We start from the raw sequence: 21,578 nt of genomic DNA, 5'->3' as shown, positions 1-21,578 counted from the left end.
ATAAAAATGCATAACTGGGAATTTCTTATAATCGACATAAACTATGTGAACTCATGATATCCAACAGCTAACCCAATTAGGAGGGTTGTCCTATACTTTGTTTGGATATAGAACCATATCATATCTATGTGAAGCTACTAGTCTGTGCCTCTCAGAGCCATATGGAGTTTTCCAACAAAGCATTATACTCAAGTCCTATGGTGGCACATAGTTATGGGACTTAGAGATTTCTACTAAAGGTCCACGGATGCTAATGAAAACCTTCATCCCTAAAGTTCACTCGGTGCTAAATAGTCCTCCCAAAATAACATAAATACATTTTAATGCTCATAAGTATAAAAACTGTCCATATATATATATATATATATATATATATATATATATTAATCATATGTTAGACTAAGCTCAAAAGTAATATCTTAAATCATAAGTGAGACTAATCTCAAAAATCAAATCTTGAATCATAAGTATTTTGAGGCAGTGCTCAAATATCTCTTTCATAAATATATATTTACTTCTATGCATATGACTTTAAACATGAGACAACTTATTTGAAATTATGCATAACGTGTAAATACTCAAAATTAGGTTTGATAACTTCATAAATAATATTGACACATTCTTTTAGAGTCATAATCATAAAATAAAATATATAGTTCATAGTAATTCAGTGAGATGCATGAGAAATCTTTAATAAAAACTATAACTTTGCTTTAAAATCATATCTTGAAAAAGATTGGGTAAAATCCTAGATTTAAATATAATTCATCATATAGTCAAAATACTTTAGGCATGAGAGTGGAAGGAATACTCTCACTGAAGCCTTACATACCTGGAAGGAAAATACTGACTTGAAGCCTTGAACTAAGGCTTGAAGGTGAAGAACCCTTTTTCTTCCTTGAAAGAATTTAGAATGTGCGAATGTAATATTTTTTTAGGCTTGGATCTGAATAGAGAGGTTATTAGGCTATAATATAGACTTATGGAAGTTAATTGATGGTAAAAGGTCAAGAATACCCTTTTAGGAACGTAAGAAAATTATAAAAATCAAAGAAAATAACCTTTTAATGAATTTCATCGGACAAATCGGTGAACTAGAGGTCTCCTCGCCGACCTATTCGGCGGGTCGCCAAAATGGAGATTTAGATCGCCAAAATATTCACAGTTTGAAGGGTTTCAGACCCATTTGGCGAGCTAAATCGGCTATTCGATGAGCCATTTGGCGAGTCAGAAAATTGGCAAGTGAGCTCGGCGAATAGGACTATTTGGACATGCTTCAATAAAACAATCATAACTTTCTACTATGAACTCCAAATGATTCAAAATTGGCGGCGTTGGAAATAAGACTCATATACCTTTAATTATATAGGTCATGGTCCATCTAAATCTTAATATGATGAGAGATATAGGAATTTAAAATTGACCCTTATATGAACTCATGCAAAAACTTAGCCAATAGAAATGTTTTGAACTTGACTTGGCGTTTGAGGTTTCTTATGACCCTAAACTATATCAAATACACTTAGAATAATTACAAAGGACCTTAACATATATGTACAACTTAGAAGTCATTGGGTTAGGGTCTATATGCATACTGAGGATGGTTCAGATCTTTGCTTAGAAATGACGGGGCGTTACATAATTTTTTTAATGACAATGAAATCGATTTTGCTCAGATAGACAAAGTCATGTAATACTCAGAAGCAAAAGTGACTGACAATTATTCTATTTTTACTCTTCATAGAAAGTAGGTGTGTGTATCTGTCAATTTGGTTCGGTTTTATTGTATTATCTGTTCGGTTTATTGGTTTTCGATTTTTAAATATGCTAAACTAATAGTCAAACCAATAAGATATTTGTGATTAGGTTTTGGTTTATTGGTATTTGGTCTTTAATGGTTCGGTTTTTGGTTTAACCAATAAGAAAATACTTTTAAAACAAATACGATTTCTGGAGCCGCCGTCGTAGCAACTTGCATACTTATAACTTACAACTTGCAAGCTCTTGCCACTTAATAGTGAACCTTGCTAAAGAAGCATATATATATATATAGGAATTTAAAATTAACTCTTATATGAACTTATGCGAAAATTTAGTCAATAGAAATATTTGAACTTGGCTTGGCGTTTGAGGTTTCTTATGATCCTAAACTACATCAGATACACTTAGAATACTTAGAAAGGACCTTAACATATATGTACAACTTAGAAGTCATTGATTTCGGGTCTATATGCATACTGAGGATGGTTCATATCTTTGCTTAGAAGTTACGGGGCATTATATAATTTTTCTAATGAAAATGAAATCGGTTTTGCTCAGATAGACTAAGTCATGCAATACTCTAGAAGCAAAAGTGACTGACAATTCTCTTTTGACTCTTCATAGAAAGTAGGGGTGTGTATCTGTCAATTCGGTTCGGTTTTAAGTATTATCGGTTCGATTTATTGGTTTTTTATTTTTAAATATGCTAAACTGAAAGCCAAATCAATAAGATATTTGTGATTGGTTTTTGACTTATCGGTTTTTGGTCTTTAATGGTTCTATTTTTGGTTTAACCAATAAGAAAATACTTTTAAAACAAATACGATTCTTGGAGCCGCCGTCGTAGCAACTTTCAACTTGCAAACCCTTGCCACTTAACAGTGAACCTTGCTAAAGCGGCAAAGCTTAAAGGGTAAATACTAAATACTAGATAGTATTAGTGTATGAGTGAAAAAACTAAAAATTAAATTAGTAAATTATTATAGTCTAAAGGAGTTATCAGTTTACCCAATGACTCAATATTAAAAAACCAATACCGAACCGATAATCCAATAATTTTTTTTTAAAAAAAGTAAATAACCGTTAACCCAATAATTCAATTGCAATAAATCAATAACACCTTTTTGATTCGATTTATCGGTCGGTTTGGTTTTTACACACCCCTAATAGAAAGATAGTGAAAAGATACACTAATAGTTCTAACTGTCTACAAGTTTTCTTACCTTCTCATGTTGCAAGAAGTTATTCAATGTATATATCTTCTCAGAATTGTTAAATCAAATAGACTAAGAATGTGGACACATGTTGACAAGCTTTGATAAATCAGAGAGTTGCAGAGTGCATGGCCTTCAGTGAAATATTCTCCCTTGCTTAAATCGTGAATCGAAATGATCATACGTTATTTCATCAAATGAGAGATATGTTTTCGTATTTTCAATAATTTTATAATCGACATAATAAATTCAATAACATATAAGCTAGGGCTGTTCAAAATTATTCCGCTATCGATAACCCATCCGCAAAATTGGCTTATTGGCTTATTGGTATTGGGTTATCGGATTAGCGAGTGGGGAATGGATTTAAATTTTATAATTAACGGCTTATCGGTGTGGGGGACGGATTACTCAATTTTTTTATTGGGTAAACCGTTAATCCGTTAAGAATTTATTATATTTTAATATATTTTATCCCTAAACATATAAAATATGTATAATATTGATAATTATAATTTATAAATCTAAAATAAGAGCCAAGCCCATTTAATTAAACAGGCAAGCCCATTTAAAGTAGCAACCCTACTTCTACTCTTCTACAGAGTTCTACACTTCTACTTGGGCACTTGGCTAAGCTTAGTTACTTGTCGTTGCCGCCTCTGTCTCAGTCTCTCAGACTCTCATCTCTCATTCTCTAATGCCCAGTTGCATCGCCTCCTCTTCTCCTCCACCAGACCTCCCCTCCTTTCCCTTAGGCCGTCGAACCTCCGCCTCTATTCTCTTTTCAAAAGCTGGGTATGAACACTATAGAGGGAGAGAAGGGATAACAACAGTTCAAAATCTCAACACGAAAAGGGGTTTCAAAGATTCAGTGATATGATATCAGTGGTGGTTTAGGGATTGATTACTATCATACTGGAGCTGTCCTTCCTTCACCTAGAGATCTTATTAATACGGTAAAGTTTCTACTAATATAGATATATGACATGTGCCGGAGTGCTTTTAGTAGTGTGATTTATCCCAAGACTCGTTCTTTGTAGTGACTTTTTTCACTTTGATTCTTAATTTACTTGTCCAAAAAGCTTTGGAGCATACCTTACACAATTGTTGCTGTACTGGTGAGTCTAAGCAATGAATAATATATGTCAAAATATGTTTCTCTTTATTGTCCCATGGAGATGGTCATTTGAGATGGCTACTGGGTACAAGTTTTTCTTTCATTTGTGAAGTTTGGGGCCTGGTGATATGTGTGCTGACAGCAGAAACCACCTTGCTTGCCACGATTTATAGTGGGCAATAGATAGGCTGCTTTCGCGTTTAAAATTTTACTGATGCTACAAAACTTCTCAAAGTTTTGATTGACAGAGTGCAAGGCTATAATGTATATCCATTTGCTAGAACTTTTAAATTATTGTCTTTGGGTTGATTCTGAAGATACAAATAAATTCGAAATGCCTTTTACTTGGTAACCTATACTTAATCGATACACCGTCCGATAACCGTTCGATAATTGCTAATCCGATACTAAACCAACCGATATCTTATAGGTTGGCTAGCGGATTAGTACTTTTAAAAGACGATAACTGTTAAGTCAAACCGTTAAACATAATAATCCGTTCGATCCACCCAATAAGCAATCCTAATATAAGCTAATTAGGGGTAGTTTATCCCACGCGAGATGCGGGCAATATACCTAGTATATATATATATATAAAAAGGATCTTTGACCCCATGATGTGGCATGCCTCATTGAGTAGAAACCCATTTATTATTTTCTATCATTTTTTTTCCCTTTTATTCTATTTTTCCTATTTATCAAATCCAAAAAGACATTTCTTCTTAAACCAAAAGACACGTCCTCTTTCTTTTATCTATATCGCATCGACGTTAAACTGTATTTCTCAAACATTACATTTTAAAAACCCATTAATACGACTCCTACCAACAGTCTTATTTCTTTTCTGGTAAAACTCCTCATCCCTTTCTTTTTAATTCTTATGTCTTTAATCCTTGTCCCCTTGAAGTTGAGTTGTAGAGATCTTCTTCTGTCTTTATTTGTTGTCCTCTTTGGGACAGATCTAGAGGGGTCAGGTGTTCATCCGAATTTCAACAAAAAATATTATTGTATGTATAAGATATTTTTTATTTTTACATATATATATATATAGATTTTGAATATCCTAATTAATACAAGATTACATACTCACTTAGTGATTACAAATTAAGGAGTTCAAATTTCATTATGAGATTCCAAGTTAAAATCCTAGGTATTATTTTAAATATCTTTACCCCCCTTAGCTATACACTTAAAATCAAAACGTAAGATCATGCATCTTTACTCAATGAAAGTAGAACTTGACCCGGTGATTGGATGCTATTATTACCGAATAACTAATTAACATTATTTTTCTTGGGAAATTTATTTCTTTCATTAATTTAGTTGATAAGATTTTCTTTTATATTGTTTTTGGCAAAATAATGGAACCGTGTATGAATTTGTATTCTGAACCCTTCTACTTAACTATTTCTCACGTGTACTTGTTTGAATTTGTATTCTGAACCCTTCTACTTAACTATTTCTCAACTGAACCTCTTAATCCATCAAAACACAATATTTTAAACACTTTTTTTGACTTGGCATCCGGCAAATAAAGTCAAAGAGCGTGTGATACACACATATTAAGAGCGTGAGACCCTTGTTATAGAGCCATCATCTTCCCATTTGCATCTAACACCATTGTTGGACAAATTTCAGGTTTTTCTTGCCTCTTTTTCGATCTTCTCCTACCAAATTTCCCTTCCATTTTTTCTCGTCATTATACTGCTGTTTTTTCCATGCATTTTCAATAAATTTTTTGTTTCAATTTTTTGGTTGATCTTGTTGTATCCTTCTTCATCACCGTGAAAAATCATTTTTGTTAGAATTCTATAATCTAATCAAAATCGGAAACATGCCATTGAAGGTATAACACTACTATAAAAGCATCTTACACTAACATTAGGCACGAAACAAAGCAAAATCCCCAAAAACTTTTAACAAAATCAATGTAAATCGACCAAAACCCCCAAATCAAACAAAGACACAAAGAGAAGATGTAATCCAGACTAAACTACAAATAATACATAAATAAATATAATTGAAAAACTTCCATAAATAAGTTGAAAATCGAAAAAAAACAACACAAAACTCAAACAATCTCCCGCCACATAGTCCACTCAAGCTGTAAACCCGTCTTCTTCGACTTGGACGGAGACGGAGATGGATTGCCCTGGTTGAACCCGTCTTCTTCGTCTTCTTTAGTCATACCAATATTCTTTTTCAATGAAGGAAAGTAGACGAGGGTGGAAAAGGAAATAGTGTAAGGAAGATGAGAGAGGAATGAAATGAGATTGTGGGGATGGGGATAGTGATGGCAAAGGCAAATGGAAAGAGAAGTGTAACTAAAATGATGTGGCTTACAGATGTCATTTTATAATCATACGTGCCATTTTATAAAAAAAATTAAAATGATGTGTCAGTGTTTGGGATACACACAATTGAATAGTAAAAAAGTGTTTAAAATATTGTGTTTCAATGGGTTCAGAAGTTCTGTTGACAAATTGTCAAGTAAAAGAATACAGAATACAAATTCATACAAATACAAAAGTCCATTAGACCATTCCACCTTGTTTTTTTCGTAGCATCATGAAGTATTTTAACAAAGACTTTCATTTTAAAACTTTTTTCACTAGGAGATGAAGGGTGCTCTTCGAAGTCTCACCTCTGAAGGGTGTCATAAGATCCAGAATTAAGGAAGGAAACATTTAAATACATTGGTACGTAAAAAATCTTGCATAGAATTGAACAAAATAACCTACATACAGTAAAACCTCGATAAAGTAATATTCGATAAAGTAATAATCTCACTAAATAAATATTTTTCTCTGATTCCGACTTGAGCCAGTTATATTAAAGTAATATTCTCGCTAAATGCATTAGATAACAAAAAAAGGGCAGCCCGGTGCACTTAAGCTCCCGCTATGCGCAGGGTCCGGGGAAGGGCCCGACCACAAGGGTCTATTGTACGCAGCCTTACCTTACATTTCTGCCAGAGGCTGTTTCCAAGGCTTGAACCCGTGACCTCCTGGTCACATGGCAGCAACTTTACCAGTTACTCCAAGGCTCCCCTTCTAAATGCATTAGATAACAATTAAAAATAAAGTATAAAGGCCCTGAAAAAGTAATAATTACTAGAATACATCAAGAATTTATATATATTTAATCAGTCAATCATACTAGACCAATAACTATTTTTTTTAAATACGATTCTACAGTTGATTATTTTTTCTTCCCACCAAAACTAAAATTAATATCATCTTTAACTTTTTGAAGAGCGAACACAATTTTCGAAATATTTTGTTCGTGTTGTACCAAATAGTTTGACAATGTAGTCATTGCTTGAAATGCCTTCTTTGACGATACATGTGGGACAATGCTACTATTATCTTGTTCAGGATCATTCTCATCATCATTATTCATTACATATTGAATAATCTCTTCCTCTATAGGTGATTTCATAATTGTATCATTCTCTTTAGGGTAGTTCAAAAGATGTTCAACATCCATCACATTTATGTAGGCTAAATTAGAGATGACATCATTTAATTCTTGAATACCTTCATCTAATTCACCAATTCCTTGGATACCTTCATCTAATTCACCAATTTATGGTTTGGGAACATTGTTTTCTTCCGATCGGATCTTACAATGCCGAAAATAATTTGCAATTGTTATTTCTTTCACATCAAAATTTCAAGCCAAGTTAGCAAAATTAATAGCATTCAAAATATTAATTCTTTCAGTATTTGGTGCTTCAACCTCAAGGCCTTGTAGGATGCTGAAATAAAGACGACGACGATAATGAGCTTCGAAGGCTCGAATAATCCCAGCATCACGTGGTTAAATCTTAGACGTTGTGTTAGGAGGTAAGAAAACAACTCTACATTTCTTAGGCCTTCAACTATCTTTGGATGAGCTGGGCAATTGTCTACTATTAACAAAACCCTCCCGCCATTCATTCTCTTATCAAACCAGCCATCATATTCTTGGAAAAGCAAGCCAGTCATCCAAGCTTTCTTGTTGGATCTATACATGCAATTAAGATTGTTCATGTTCATATTTTTAAAGCATCTAGGATTTGCAAACTTATCAATAATCCACAATGGTACATTGTCAAATCCATCACCATTGCAACAGAGAGCAAGAGTAATTCTCTCTTTGTCTTTTTTTGCGACCTTCAAGCTGCTTGGTAGCAAGTGAATGATCAGCTTCCAATCGGTAAAATAGTCCAGTTTCATCCATATTATAAATATCTTTCAATTCAAACTGATCTAGTTTTGACTGTATGTTAGGCAATTCGTTTTCAATGTTCTTCATGATAACTGAACTACTTTCACCAAAACATGTATAAGACTTGATTTTGCATCTTAACTTGAAACGTTCTAACCAACCAGAAGAGAAGCTGAATTCTGGATTAGTTTGACCATACATTTTCAGGAAAAGATTTTTTGCTTTTCCTTGGATAATTTCCCCTGACATGTTCACTTTCTCTTGCATTTGAAGAAATCACTCGTACAAAATTTTCTCTAAATCAGGGTATTTTTTCGATTTTTGCCACTTGGCATTGCTATTTTTTTATCTCATTTGACAAATAATCTGCCAACCTTTTGAGAGTGTGGGGTATTGTTGATTGACTAATAGTCAAATCAAACTTTTGTTTCACCCATGCTTGCAAATCTTTTTGGCTAATAGTTGAATTCTCTTTCTTATGCTCACATAGTGCGTTTCTTATTTTATTGGTTATGGTCACATATTGCATTTCTTATTTTATTGGTTAAAGATGATTTTTGTACGTCTTTCAAATGATGAGAACACATTATACTTGGATTATGATTTTTAAACAACTAGGTTTTTCCGTTTATAGTTAACATAAAATCTCTTTATATTCTATATACATGAATACAATTAGAAACATTAAACTTCACTAAATTCGTTTAGCTTTCCTAGATTTAAATAATAAATATGCAAAGACTACACTTTTTAATTTTCTAGATTTAAACTTTTGAAATTCTTAATCAAATATATTTTTTTCCTTTCTTATGGCATATACTACAAAATACTTTCTAAAATAATAAATATTTATTTATCGATAAATAAATATTTTATGCATTTATCGATAAACTAATAATCTCGATAAATGAATATTTTTTCCGATCCCAAAAATATGCATTAAAGAGGTTTTACTGTATATGTCTAGTTGGAGACAAGACACCGAAGTCTGTAGAAGAAACAAAAAAAAAAACTTTCCTGTTGCACTAAGTTTTAATAGCACGGATGTAAGAAGGTTTAATTTCTTTGATTTTTATGGAGCATTGATTTTTTCAAGTACAAATTTTATCTGTCGTTAATGGAGCATCAAATGTTCCAGGTAAGTTTTCTCTAACTTTTATGGAGCAACAGTTTTTTTGATTTGTAAAATTTGCTATATTGTTTGGGAAATAGCGCAAAAGAATGTGTAGAAAATAAGCATATCAAATCTATGTAGGTGCTCATTTTAGAGGAATAATAGGTCACGTGAAATTCATGTTAATATACTTCATAATAAGTGAAGAAAATATTATACTATATATCATTTCTATTTTTTTTCCCATCTTCACCTTTTCCCGATCTCCCCTTCAAGTTGATTTTTTCATTTCCCAACTAATGAATTTCTCAGAAAGAAAGAAAAACTAAGGAAAGAGCGAAAATACTTGCTCATCTTTTCTCTTTTGCAAACAAGAAATTGGCATCGCTAATCTTTCTTCTGAAGGTCAGAGTATGATTTTTTTGTGATCAATTTGAGCATAGATTGCCTACCTACAACTGTATTATTTTATTTACAATAAGTAATTCTTTTTTTGGGTAGCATAATAAGTAATTCTATTTGTCACCAACATTTAATTATGAAAGGTTTGCAATAATTTTTTTAGGATTTATTTTTCTAATCTATATTTTCATATACAGTTTTGCTTATACATTATATATAAACTTTTTTTATCAATGCCTAAGATTATATATTTGCGTTCAATATGGTATTATAGAAAGTTATGTCATTATACCAATTATATTTACAAAAACAAAAAAAAGTTTAACCGTGCGAAGAGCGGCGTTCGGAATAAATGTAGATACATACCCAAATTAATCAACTTCTCCCATTTCGAACAGGATAACGATAAAAGAAGCAAGCTTAATTGACATCTCACTTGGATACCTTACAACAAACAAATGCAAGTTCAAACTTACCGTGGCAAAGGGGAACCCCAAAAAATAAAATAGGAATAAGTATAAAACTCTGAAAAAATCATTACCAAAAATGATTTAACATGATTTTATGGCCTCATACTAAAGTATTTCAGTATACGAACTATATTTCTGTACCCAGGCAAACAGTCGATCTCGCACCTTTCTCCCATAGATCACCAAACTCCGAAAAAATGAATGAATTCCCTAGCCTAAACTGTCAAGGGTTTGGCACTATTCACAAATGTGGCGCTTTTGTCGAAGCCCTCGAGCACTAAAATTCTTACTGCTTCCAAACCATTCTGTAATGTGAAGTCCAACTGCATTTTTATATATAAAAACAAAAGCATCATCAAATGGGGTTGGGTTGTTTGTACTCCTGAAGTTTACTTAAAATAATAAGAAAAAAAAGGTACCTCTTCGCGTTCTTGTCGATTAAATGCGCGAAGAACAAAACTTGCCGGATCCATTTTCCCAGGAGGCCTCCCAATGCCTAGAGAAAATATCAAAGTTTTAAAACTAAAATAACATACAGAAATGATGTACTTAAAGATAGGAAATACCTATTCGTAAACGGAGAAAATCACGATTCCCTTTAAGATGATTCATAATGCTCCTCATCCTTTACAACAAAAAAACAGAGATTACTCGTGCCAGTATTCATGTAACAGAGAGTGCAGAAATATAGCTAATCTAAGAGTATTGTACAAACAAATTCTTCAGACCACCAAGGTTTTCCTATTTCATTTTTCACTTTTTTTTTGCTGTTCATGGTGCTTGATCTAAATCTTCCCAGATAGTCTTAATAGTATTGCCTCCATTTTTTTTTTAATTTACTTTATTCACTAGGGAGTGAAATTCACATGTATCTTCATGATCCATGTATCACAAGCCCCAAGGCTTTCGTCTAGGGGTAAGAGACTACGAGCACAACGCGTGATGTGTGGATTAGGCATACGTCACAGGCTCGAATTGTGCACCAGGAGAAAAACAGTCAACAAGCAGTTTCGAGTCCAGCTCAAGGTGATAATTTGAGTGCAAAGACTATGTTAAATTTTCCGTCCACAAAACTCTAGCCTACAAACTAAATATGTAAAACAATGAGAAATTGAGGATGAAAGCCAAAACTAACAAAACCCAACTATTTGGTCAATAGACCCGCTTGACTTGTGAAACTATGCAAATTCATGAATCCATCATAACGACTTCTACACACTTTGATAATCAACCACAAGCAGTTTATGAGGAGTGAACTATAAAATGTTAGGTATTCATCAATTATCTTGCTTCTAAATCTTCAATCAATAGCAATCTACATTATTCAAGCATCAAGTAATCCAAGCAAATAGCAGAAACTGAAATCTAGAATTGACTTCAGAATCATTATAAGCACGTGATGAAAGTTCTAAGATAAAGGAAACTTTCTAACAATAAAAATTACCCATTGTGTCCTCCATGACCACCTTTTGGCAATAACCTCAACTTTGCAAAAGGCAAATCTAAGTCGTCAAAAACCTGCAGTTAAAAAGTTTTACTTAGAAGTTGTTACGAAGATAAGTTCTATGCTAAACTGTCATAGCTTACCACAAGAACTTGCTTCAGTGGAATCTTATAATATGAAACGATCGCCCCAACCTGTGAAACAATGTAAATATCAATTTTGTAGTACTTTGTGGATGGAAGTTACAAGAGATAGGTCATGCTAAGATGAGTGAACTTACAGACTCACCACTTGCATTCATGAAAGTTTGAGGCTTAGCAAGCATAACTGGATTATCTCCAATGAAACCTAGATAGCAAAAGAACCCAACAAACATGAAAGAAATCCTAAAAACTAAAGAGCAAATTTGAACAACTGAGTTATTTATCAGACTTGTTCCTTCTTTCCAGGTCCAGATTTGAAAAAGCTTGGTTAAATAATCTTCCCTATTAACATAGCATGTCAATGCAGTTCACCAAAAAATAGCCAAATATTAGCATTAAAGGTATAATGTCTAATGAGAAAGAAAATCTTGATGCAACATGTCAAGCCCACTAGCTTCAATAATTAGCTAAATTAAATGGAGTAACCCATAAGGGACGTGTGTAAATTCTTTTGCTAATTTTAGTGCAATTTGAAGAAGGTAGAGGAAGCACCTACATAATTGAAATGACTACAGCAAATGAACTGCCTATGTAGCAAAGGTTATCATCAACAAACGGATTACTATTATTATTCCTAATTTGATAACCAATAAATCTGAGCGCCAGTGGACACAATTTGAAATTCAGTGGAAAATCGACTCTCCCAACCCTTCTACACACATATACCAGACTTTCGTATATGGCAGGGTTTGAACCCCTAACAGGGGCCTAACCCCACATATCATGGGCTGCGCTGTTACCACTAGACCAGTGTTGGGGAATATTAGAACAAAATCAGCAAACAGATGCAAATTATTAGAACCACATATAGACTAGTCAATGCAATAATGTTGTGTACGGAATTCGTTGTAATGTTAGACAAGATCACTATGTAGCTGTATATATCAGTAAAGAGAACTCCGGAATCAAGTATAACAAGGAAAAGAAAGAACCTTTCCCAAATTGAGCTTTGAAGGAAACACTGGCCATTGATATTCCTTCAGCATCAGCTATAGTATCTATCATTTCAAAACCCACCTGCCAAATTAAATATTTGAGTCATTACATATATATAAAAAAATCATTAGGAACATCAAAAACACAGAAGAAAAATCAATAGAACGTACGTTGTGACGGGTGCCAGCGTATCGTTTCCCAGGGTTACCAAGGCCAACGATGAGCCATGGCTGTGGCTTTGGCTTCGGTTTCTCCGGCTGAGGAGCCGATAACGCCGGTGGGGAGGTTGAGGTAATCATTGAACAAGATATTTGGTATAAAGAGCCGGTCGCGGCGGTGTTGCTCATCCAACCCCTCCAATACGAGGATGAATTTAGGGTTTTAACCACGGAGGAGAAGGATAAAAGGGGACGGCCACGGCGGCACAGGACCGTCAACGATGATGCAGTGCTAGAAATTCCACATGCTAGTTTCATTGTGCTTCTATATGTTAGGGAGGTGTTGGAAGTCGAATTTAGAACAGAAACGGATTGGCTGAATTTGGAATTGCAACAGCCCCTCCCCCACTCACTCAAAAAAGTGACCCTTATATTTTAAAAAAATGTAAAAGAATAAAAAATGCTCGCCGTTAATGATTTGGTTAAAAAATGACTACTTTTACTAATTTGGCTAAAAAAATACCCCTATAATTAACATAAGCAAGAACATATAAAATTTAAACAAACTTAAAACAAAAGAGAAAGAACAAGGAAGCAGTAAACAAAAGGTATTTTTAAACCTAATAAAAATTAGTCTTTAAAGAGCGTTTTTCTTTTAGCTACCGAGGAGGAGGAGAAAAGGCGGTGGCCACAAAGACAAAGGATCGTCGGTCGAATGTTAGAGTCGGCTGTACTTCAACTAGTAGTCTTTAAGTCAGAAATTGTACTTGTACGCTATTGTTCATTGAGGAATACTTAGGCTTAGAGGCATTTCCCCCTCTTTCATCACCATTGAAAGTACTTTGTCCTGCCTATCAGAACCGCTTCCACCTCTGGGTTCTACCGTACTCCTGACCCCCGCACGTCAGAAGGATGGATTGACCGCAACTCTTTCATACTTCTGACGCCGACTATCTTGCTTGGAAGTCTTAAGAATGCAGCAAAAACGAAGGTTTCCGCGTAAATTCGACTCTAAAAGTTTCAGTTGCCTCCCTCTCTCCGCCCTATAACTGAAAAAAAGGAGCACGTAAAAAATAAAGGTTACTCTTTCCTGTCCACCAATGGGTAATGAAACACCGATGATGAAGTGCATAAGATCTTCTGTCGTGCATAAAATAATACATAGATTACTTCATAACTTATATATGTATTAGTTATGATAATTTCTAAATTGCATATCAAACATTGTATTAATTCTATACATGAATAACTTACCTCCTAACCAACTACCGAACGTAGAATTACTTATACAAAATTTAATACATGCAGAACTCATTTCCAAACTAGTTACCAAATGACTCCAATATATGTGTGTGAGAATTAAAAAGCTTTTCAATCATGCTATTTCTATGAAAACATTTTCAATCCTATATACATATATTAACTTATTCGTTGAAATGAGAATTTAACAGGAAAATACTTTGATGTTATATTTGATAACTAGAAGGAATTAATATTTAGATTCAAAATTAAGGTATGTGAGACTACTTCCTTTCTTTTTTGACCTCATGATCCTTGGTTTATAGATTTCATGAGGTCTAGCATACTATCAAGAGTTGGCTATAAACGTCTAACTATTGTTAGTGCTAATGACTCATATTCGGGTGATGTTGGTCCCATGTCAAATTGGGGATAAGGGGTAGTTGTATGTATTGTCATGATTATCAAATTTTTGTGATGGTCGGATTGACCATGGTATTATGATTGTGGTATGAAGGAGGTATGATTAAATACAAGTTACTCGTGGGGTTCCTATTTTGCATGCATGCACCTTTTTGATTTACTTTCTATTATAGAGAACACGACGGTCTTGTTGGCTAGCATAACAATTTATTTTCTCTTAAATATCATAGTGATTTTGTTAGCCCGCATAATGATTTACGTGCTTTAGATATCATGGTGGTATTGTCGGTATGCATAGCAATTTATATATTTTTAGATACCATGATGGTCTTGTTGGTCCACATAATAATTTACTTACTTTTCTTATAAACTACTAGGTCAGCTGAGATTGTTGTCTTGGCACGATTTGCTTATTGTTTGCCTATATACATACAAATGGTGCATATGCATTGCATTTCATGTTCTTAAGACAGGGATTGTGGCGTTTTCCTAGACCACATCCATTTTATGCCTTTGCAGCTAGAGACCGAGGTATTCACCTACACCACATATATTTATTCCCTTGATATTGGAATCAGAGTGTCCACCTATAACACATGAATTACATTAGATTTTACATGGTTGTGTATTGCGATTTTGAATTATTGTTGTCAACTGCGAGTGGGGCCTCTGGGTCTCAATATTCTGTTGGCACTATGGTGATATAAGATGAGCCAAGAGTAGGTAGACTTGGCTGCAAGTTGTTGGCAATAGGTTATTCGTGTTGTAGTTGCTACGATTGAGGGATCTATAATAGATACAAGTATGGGTGTATTAGGTTGTGGTTTGTTCTATTATGATTGTGTTGCATTATATTCATTATTATATAATTGTGGTTGACACTTGTCAAGCTTATGGGTCCAGGTAAGTTATTGTTTGATGGTTGAATGATGTGCCGGCATTAGACACATTTAATGCTTTTAACTATGAATAAATTCTAGTTCTAAAGAAACGATAGTGTCGTTTAATGGGTTTTCTGCTATGTTAGATAGAAAATCACTCAAAATGAAAAAAAAACAAAATAGAGCTAAGTCTTGGCAAAAGGTACCCTTGACGGGAGACCTGACATACCGTCAAAAGTTCAATAGGCTGTCAGGTCCATCGTCAGCAAGAAATAGTGGCGTCTTAAAAGGGAGGTACCTGACCGTCCAGCTGATGGACTGTCACAGCTGCGACGAGACGTCAGTCAAACCGTTGCTAAAGGCCTTCCAATTAATCCACTGATGTGGGATGATGGTGGAAGCGATGGACCATCACACTTGTAACAGACCGTCAGGTGAAGCGTCAAAGGAACTTTAGAGGGACAAATTTCTTATTTTGAATTTCAAATTTCTTGAGACTATAAATTATATTTTCTCGGGTTTATTTTGTTATCTTTGTTTTAGCAAAGAATAGTGTACGCTCAAAGAAAGTTTTATCGAGAGCTTACATGATCTTTGAAATTAAAGTTTGTGAGATTGCCTTAACTTTTGTAAGTAAATTCTTATTCAATGAATGCAATAACATATCTTATTTCAATTATCATGAGTGACTAAATCCACAACCAAGGGTTGTGGAATCCATGACGACTTGACTTAAAAAAGGGTGTATACGGAATAAAATATGTATTGTGATTGTATGCCTTATTATTTCTTTCGTCTAAATAGATTTCTAATGGTTGCAAATATTAGAACCTGTCCTAGGTTTCACTTGTTTGAGTAAAAACCTGTAAAATCTTGAAAAAAAGAGTTAATAACGAGGATTCAAGATTTAGTTGTAACAATATTAACCAACTCCGCGTAAATTTCATTTATTTAAGATTAACACTTTTAGTTTGGATGAATAAAAGTGACATGCATTTAATTTAGTTGAGAAATGATTAAATATAGTATGATATTGATAAACTAGTATACTAGCATTACAAGGTGAAATTCCGTATTAACTCGAAAGAAGTCATACAGTCTTGGTGAACACAATCCTAGTCTCTCTTTATAAATTCTCAGTTCAATTAACATTATTGAAAGTTATAAGTTACTAATTGATACAACGGATCATTCAAATCCCCCCAAGCTTTCCTTTTCTTTGGAAATAAGTAGCTAATAGTAAATAATTGCATATGGCTTAGTTCTCGCCTATTTCTTGTGGGGTTCATCTAAACATTGTTGGGTTCTACAACCTGTACAAGTAATCACGGACCGTAGATGGGCTCATAAAACCAATACCCTAAAAATAGGAAACCCTGTTTGAGATTTTTGGACCAAGTGTATGGGTTGTGAAACTTTGTACAAGCCGTAGATTTGATCCTTAGATTAAATTGTAACATTCCTCAAAATGCTCATAAGTGCCTTAAAAATGCCTTGGGAATAGGTCGCTCATGTAACACATTATCTTTATTATTTTTGGCAAATTCGAGTCTGAAATGTCGATCAGGGGGTCAAAACCTGTGGGAAAATGGTCTCAGTGGATTTTTAGAATTCATATATCGAAAGATGAATTTTGTCAAAAATTGCACAAAGCAGTGAGGTGCGCGGCAGCTCCGCGCCCATTTGTTCCCATTCAGTGTAATTTTTTCCTGAGTCAAAATCTGGCCAAAATCTCATTTGCTAAAAAATGGCCTATCTGGGAGCAGCTCCGCGTCGCAGACTTGGACAAGAAATTTTGTCCTAATTCAGTTTTTAAATAAGCACACTTTAGACTTTTCCCTAATTGATAGTTAATAAACCTGAACATTTTTAGGGCTTAATTCTACTCTATAAACTACCCTAAACCCTTAATTCCACTCATTTTTCTATAATTCAGCTACTCAAATATTTCTCTCTCTACAAGAGCTCTCAAGGAATCCATTGAAGACTTTAAAGAAATTCACTCAAGTTCTCCATCAAAACTCTCAATTCTTCCAAATTCCTTGGTCTTCTCATTCAAGGTATGTGAGTATTGATTCATAAATTGTTTCATCCATGAAGCCCAATCGATTTCTCAAGTTTTCTATTAAATTCAAGTATGTGATTTTATGGGTTTTATGATCTCTATTCCAATTGCATGAATTATGATTCAAATCATGATTATAAGTCTATTTTGATATAAATTGATGGTTATTGCATTGAATTGAAGAGTTTTTTCATGAATTCTCCTATATTGATATCTAGGGTTCATAATGTGAATTATGAGTATTTTCACTTATACTTCCAAATGCGCTATTATCTTTATGAATTATGTATGGGCTAATAGAAAATATATGATCATGCATGTTTTCAAGTTAATTTTATGATTTCCAAGTCAATTGATCATGCATTCATATTCTACCCTAAATTTCCAAGTATGAACTATGATTATGTATGTATGATTTGTAATGTGGAAAGACAATACCCGTATTGAAATTATATTATGAAAATAAGATACTCTATGATTTCAAACCTATGAACATGACCATGATATATGTCTATTACGATTCCTATGCTGTATTCCGTGGGATTTGACTTAGCACCCAATGTGGACTTGAGGTGGAGGCTCGAAATATGGGGTCCTTATATAAAGTCTCTTGTCCCATAACTACATTCCACCGTAGGATTTCCCTTTTTGGCCTAGATAGTGGATTCATATATAGTGTACGTTATGACCCACCTAGAGGGATAGAGTATACCTAGGCAAGTAGATTCCCCTTTTACTAGTGTAGGAGCAATATCGGAATTCCATGTTATAGCTCGCATGGTCTTATTATCCGTTATGAATCCTATCTCATATATGTATGGCCCCTTTTTATGTTTTAAATGACTAATCCTATCCTTTACTTTATATGATACGCTCATGATTTATTATGCATTGATCTTTCTTGTGACTACTTATAATTTTTACTACTTCTCCTATCATGCTACTTAAAAGGGTTATTTGCACAAACATGGTTTTCTATGCATTGCATTGCCTACATACTTAGTACGTTCGTATTAACGCATACTTTTTGCCCACATTATATCACAATATAGAGTTGGACGCTCCATCCTCTTCCTGTGGCTAGTTGGTGTTCTATTGAAGATTAGTGTGGTGAGTCCTCATGCTTCGAGGGAAATCCAAGTCATTCTTTTATTTGTTGTTGTTTTATACTATGGTGATGTTTAAATACTATTCTATATGGTGTCGTTACTTTCTTTGAGGGTGAGCTAGGAACATGTGCTAATCTCCGCCTAGGTTGTCATGTAGAGGTATGTGGTTACATTGTGTAAGGAGTCTATGTTGTCTTGATTCTCTGTAGCTATCCTTTGTCTCCTTAGACTTTTATGAATTTCTGCTTTTACTTTACCTTATGTATGCTTATAATATGAACAAGAGGCTTGGTTGAAGCCCTTCGGGGTTTCGATCGCCATGTTACAACTAGGCCCTTGGTTGGATTGACAAACTTGGTATCGGAGCACAAGGCTCAAGTTTCCTAAGGTGTACAACATACCGTGTCAAGTAGAGTCTTATTAATGGGTGTGAAGCGTGCCATATCTATGAATAGGAGGCTATAAGACGTTTTAGGAATTCTCACTTCTTTCATGATCTATGTCGTGCGGTAGAGTGTATTCTAAGACTTCCTTTTCCTAATAATTGTTCTTTGCGATTTTTAGAAAAATGGCTCCGTGAAGACCAGTGTTGCCAAGGGAAAACAATGCTAATAAAGTCCAAGCTCCCCCGGATCCTCGAGACAATGGTCCTCTACCGGATCAAGTGACTAATATGAAGTTCTGGACCACTATCACTATGATAGCTCATCTGATGGTCAACCAAGGAGTAATGAATCCTCCAAATGTGATCACACCATCTTCACGAGTTAGAGACTTCACAAGGATGAACCCTCCCGAGTTCCATGGTTCGAAGGTTGATGAGGTTCTCCAAAACCTTTTGTATGAGGTATATAAGATTACAAACATTATGGGGATGTCTTGGGAGGAAAAGGCGGAGATGGTGGCCTATCAACTTTGGGGTGTCGATCGAGTGTGGTTTGACTAATGGAAGGCCGAAAGGATTGAAGGAGGCCCTATCGGATGGGAAAATTTTAAGGTTGGATTTCTTGTATCGCTTTTTTCCAATTTAAGTAAGGGAGGCAAAAGTGTTAGAATTCATAAATCTCAAGCAAGGTGATATGAGTGTGAGGGAGTATGCCCTCAAGTTCATGAAGTTGTCCAAATATGCTCCTTGGTGTCCGACTCTTGAACCTAAATGAGTAAGTTCATATCGGGGGTTTTGGATTTGGTTGTGAAAGATTGTAAGACGGCCATATTATTAAAGGGAATGAATATATTTAGGCTCATGACATATGCCGAGAAAATAGAGGAAGAAAAGTTGGAAGAGATGTCCAAGAGGGCTCAGACAGATAGTGGTTCATCTTTTGCAATGCCTAGGTGTCTAAGCCTAACCAAGAAGGACGTCCCTTCTCCCTTTGTGAAAGGTGTGGTAGGACTCATCAAGGAGAGTGCATGGCCAGTAAGGAGGGTTTCTACAAGTGTAGTGATATGGGGCACACAAGATGAGGGATTGTCCGATGGCTACTAGAAGAGGAAGAGAGATGTCTTGAGCTTCTTGATTTGGTATGTTATGAGTTTCCTTTAGTTATGGTAATGATTGATAGGGTTTGTTTTGTATTCGTCGTCCCATGATTGACTTGATAACCTAGGTAGTTGAGTTATAGTATCAATAAAAGTGGTAGCCTATGTTTTAGCTCTTCCATACCATTTCATATGCATACATGCACATGAAGCCAATTTTAAGTTGAATTTAAAGATCTCATATTTTGTGCATTTTGATGTATTCCCCAGAATTATGCTAGGGCCTTTTTCGGTTAATACCACGATGTGATTCGATATTTAGGGGTAAGTTTGAGTGACCCTAATTAGGATGGTGTCCTTATTTGAGATGATTCAGAATTATGATTGGCAGTGCATAAGAGATTGGTGGTTGATGAGAAAATTGAAGCTTTCTCCCAAGAGGAAGATGGAGTATTTTTTTACCAAGATTTCTTAGGAGTTTTGAATGTAAATGGCCTAAGATAAATGGTATTGAGTGAAATTCATAGTTCTTGATAGATGAGTTAGAGAAGATTAGGGGTAGAGTGGGTGTTCCGTATTGTGACAATTGAAGTATGTTGATTCCATTTAAGGTTATAGATGTGAAGAAAGAGCTAGATAAGACCTTATTGTGTTCAATAGATTGGTAAGAGTATATTTGGTGTGACCTTTGGTAGGAGTTAATACAAATGAGGATATAGAGATGCTAAGGTAGACATGAGAATCCTAAAGTAATGTTAACTTCAAGAGAGAGATAAAGTAGTTAGAATGGTAGTCTTAAATGTGTGGTTGTATGTATGTGAGTGATTGTAGTAGGATATTGATGACTTCTTGATTAAGAGTTTCAAGGGAGATGATATTAAATGAGTACCATAATTCCTAATATTTGATTCATCCAGGTTCCATCAAGATGTATCATGATTTGAGAGAAGTGTATTGGTGGAATGGCATGAAGAAGGACATAGCATAGTTTGTAGCTATGTGTCCAAATTGCCAACAAGTTAAAGTTGAGCATCAAAGATCGGGAGGTCTAGCCCAAGCTATTGAAATTCCTACATGGAAATGGGAAGATGTGAATATAGATTTTGTAACGGGTTTGCCTTGTACTAAGAATCAACATGATTCCATTTGGGCTATTGTAGATCGGATGACCAAGTCGGCTAATTTTCTACCGGCTAAGACGCCCTCTGGTACCGAAGATTATGCTAAGTTGTATGTACATAAGCTTGTAATACTTCATGGTGTGCCCTTGTCCATCATATCGGATCGAGGTACACAATTTACTTTAAACTTTTAGAGATGGTTTCAAAAAGGTCTTGGTACAAAGGTT

General features: G+C 34.6%; 2 protein-coding genes across 2 annotated transcripts; both read right to left on the bottom strand.

Moving 5' to 3' along the window:
* Positions 1–6,163: 6,163 nt before the first annotated feature.
* Positions 6,164–8,553, bottom strand: LOC129893449 (uncharacterized). Its single transcript, XM_055968988.1, has 3 exons — positions 8,250–8,553; positions 7,387–7,667; positions 6,164–6,289 (listed from the first exon to the last, which is right to left on the bottom strand). The coding sequence occupies exons 1-3, from the start codon at positions 8,551–8,553 to the stop codon at positions 6,164–6,166; spliced, it is 711 nt and encodes a 236-aa protein (XP_055824963.1).
* Positions 8,554–10,240: 1,687 nt separating this feature from the next.
* Positions 10,241–13,452, bottom strand: LOC129890469 (peptidyl-tRNA hydrolase, mitochondrial). The gene is made up of 8 exons (XM_055966034.1): positions 13,044–13,452; positions 12,870–12,954; positions 12,015–12,082; positions 11,878–11,928; positions 11,735–11,808; positions 10,857–10,915; positions 10,710–10,786; positions 10,241–10,613 (listed from the first exon to the last, which is right to left on the bottom strand). Exons 1-8 carry the CDS (start codon positions 13,347–13,349, stop codon positions 10,506–10,508), a joined length of 828 nt encoding a protein of 275 aa, XP_055822009.1. The 5' UTR covers positions 13,350–13,452; the 3' UTR covers positions 10,241–10,505.
* Positions 13,453–21,578: the final 8,126 nt, after the last annotated feature.

The sequence above is a fragment of the Solanum dulcamara genome, chromosome 1 (assembly GCF_947179165.1).
Source record: "Solanum dulcamara chromosome 1, daSolDulc1.2, whole genome shotgun sequence".
Lineage (NCBI taxonomy): Eukaryota > Viridiplantae > Streptophyta > Magnoliopsida > Solanales > Solanaceae > Solanum > Solanum dulcamara.
Note: the sequence above shows the minus strand (reverse complement) of the source record. Positions and strands in the feature narration are given on the sequence as shown.

Bases quoted from the DNA above. Each gene is read 5' to 3' on its own strand.
- LOC129893449 (XM_055968988.1), bottom strand. From the start codon at position 8,553: ATGTCAGGGGAAATTATCCAAGGAAAAGCAAAAAATCTTTTCCTGAAA. The intron at 7,668-8,249 runs GTCGCAAAAAAA...TTGGTGAATTAG, and splicing joins TGCTACCAAGCAGCTTGAAG to ATGAAGGTATCCAAGGAATT. The intron at 6,290-7,386 runs GTACAACACGAA...TCATTGAAAAAG, and splicing joins CTACATTGTCAAACTATTTG to AATATTGGTATGACTAAAGA.
- LOC129890469 (XM_055966034.1), bottom strand. From the start codon at position 13,349: ATGAAACTAGCATGTGGAATTTCTAGCACTGCATCATCGTTGACGGTC. The intron at 11,929-12,014 runs GTAAGTTCACTC...ATTGTTTCACAG, and splicing joins TGAATGCAAGTGGTGAGTCT to GTTGGGGCGATCGTTTCATA. The intron at 10,614-10,709 runs GTACCTTTTTTT...ATAAAAATGCAG, and splicing joins ATCGACAAGAACGCGAAGAG to TTGGACTTCACATTACAGAA.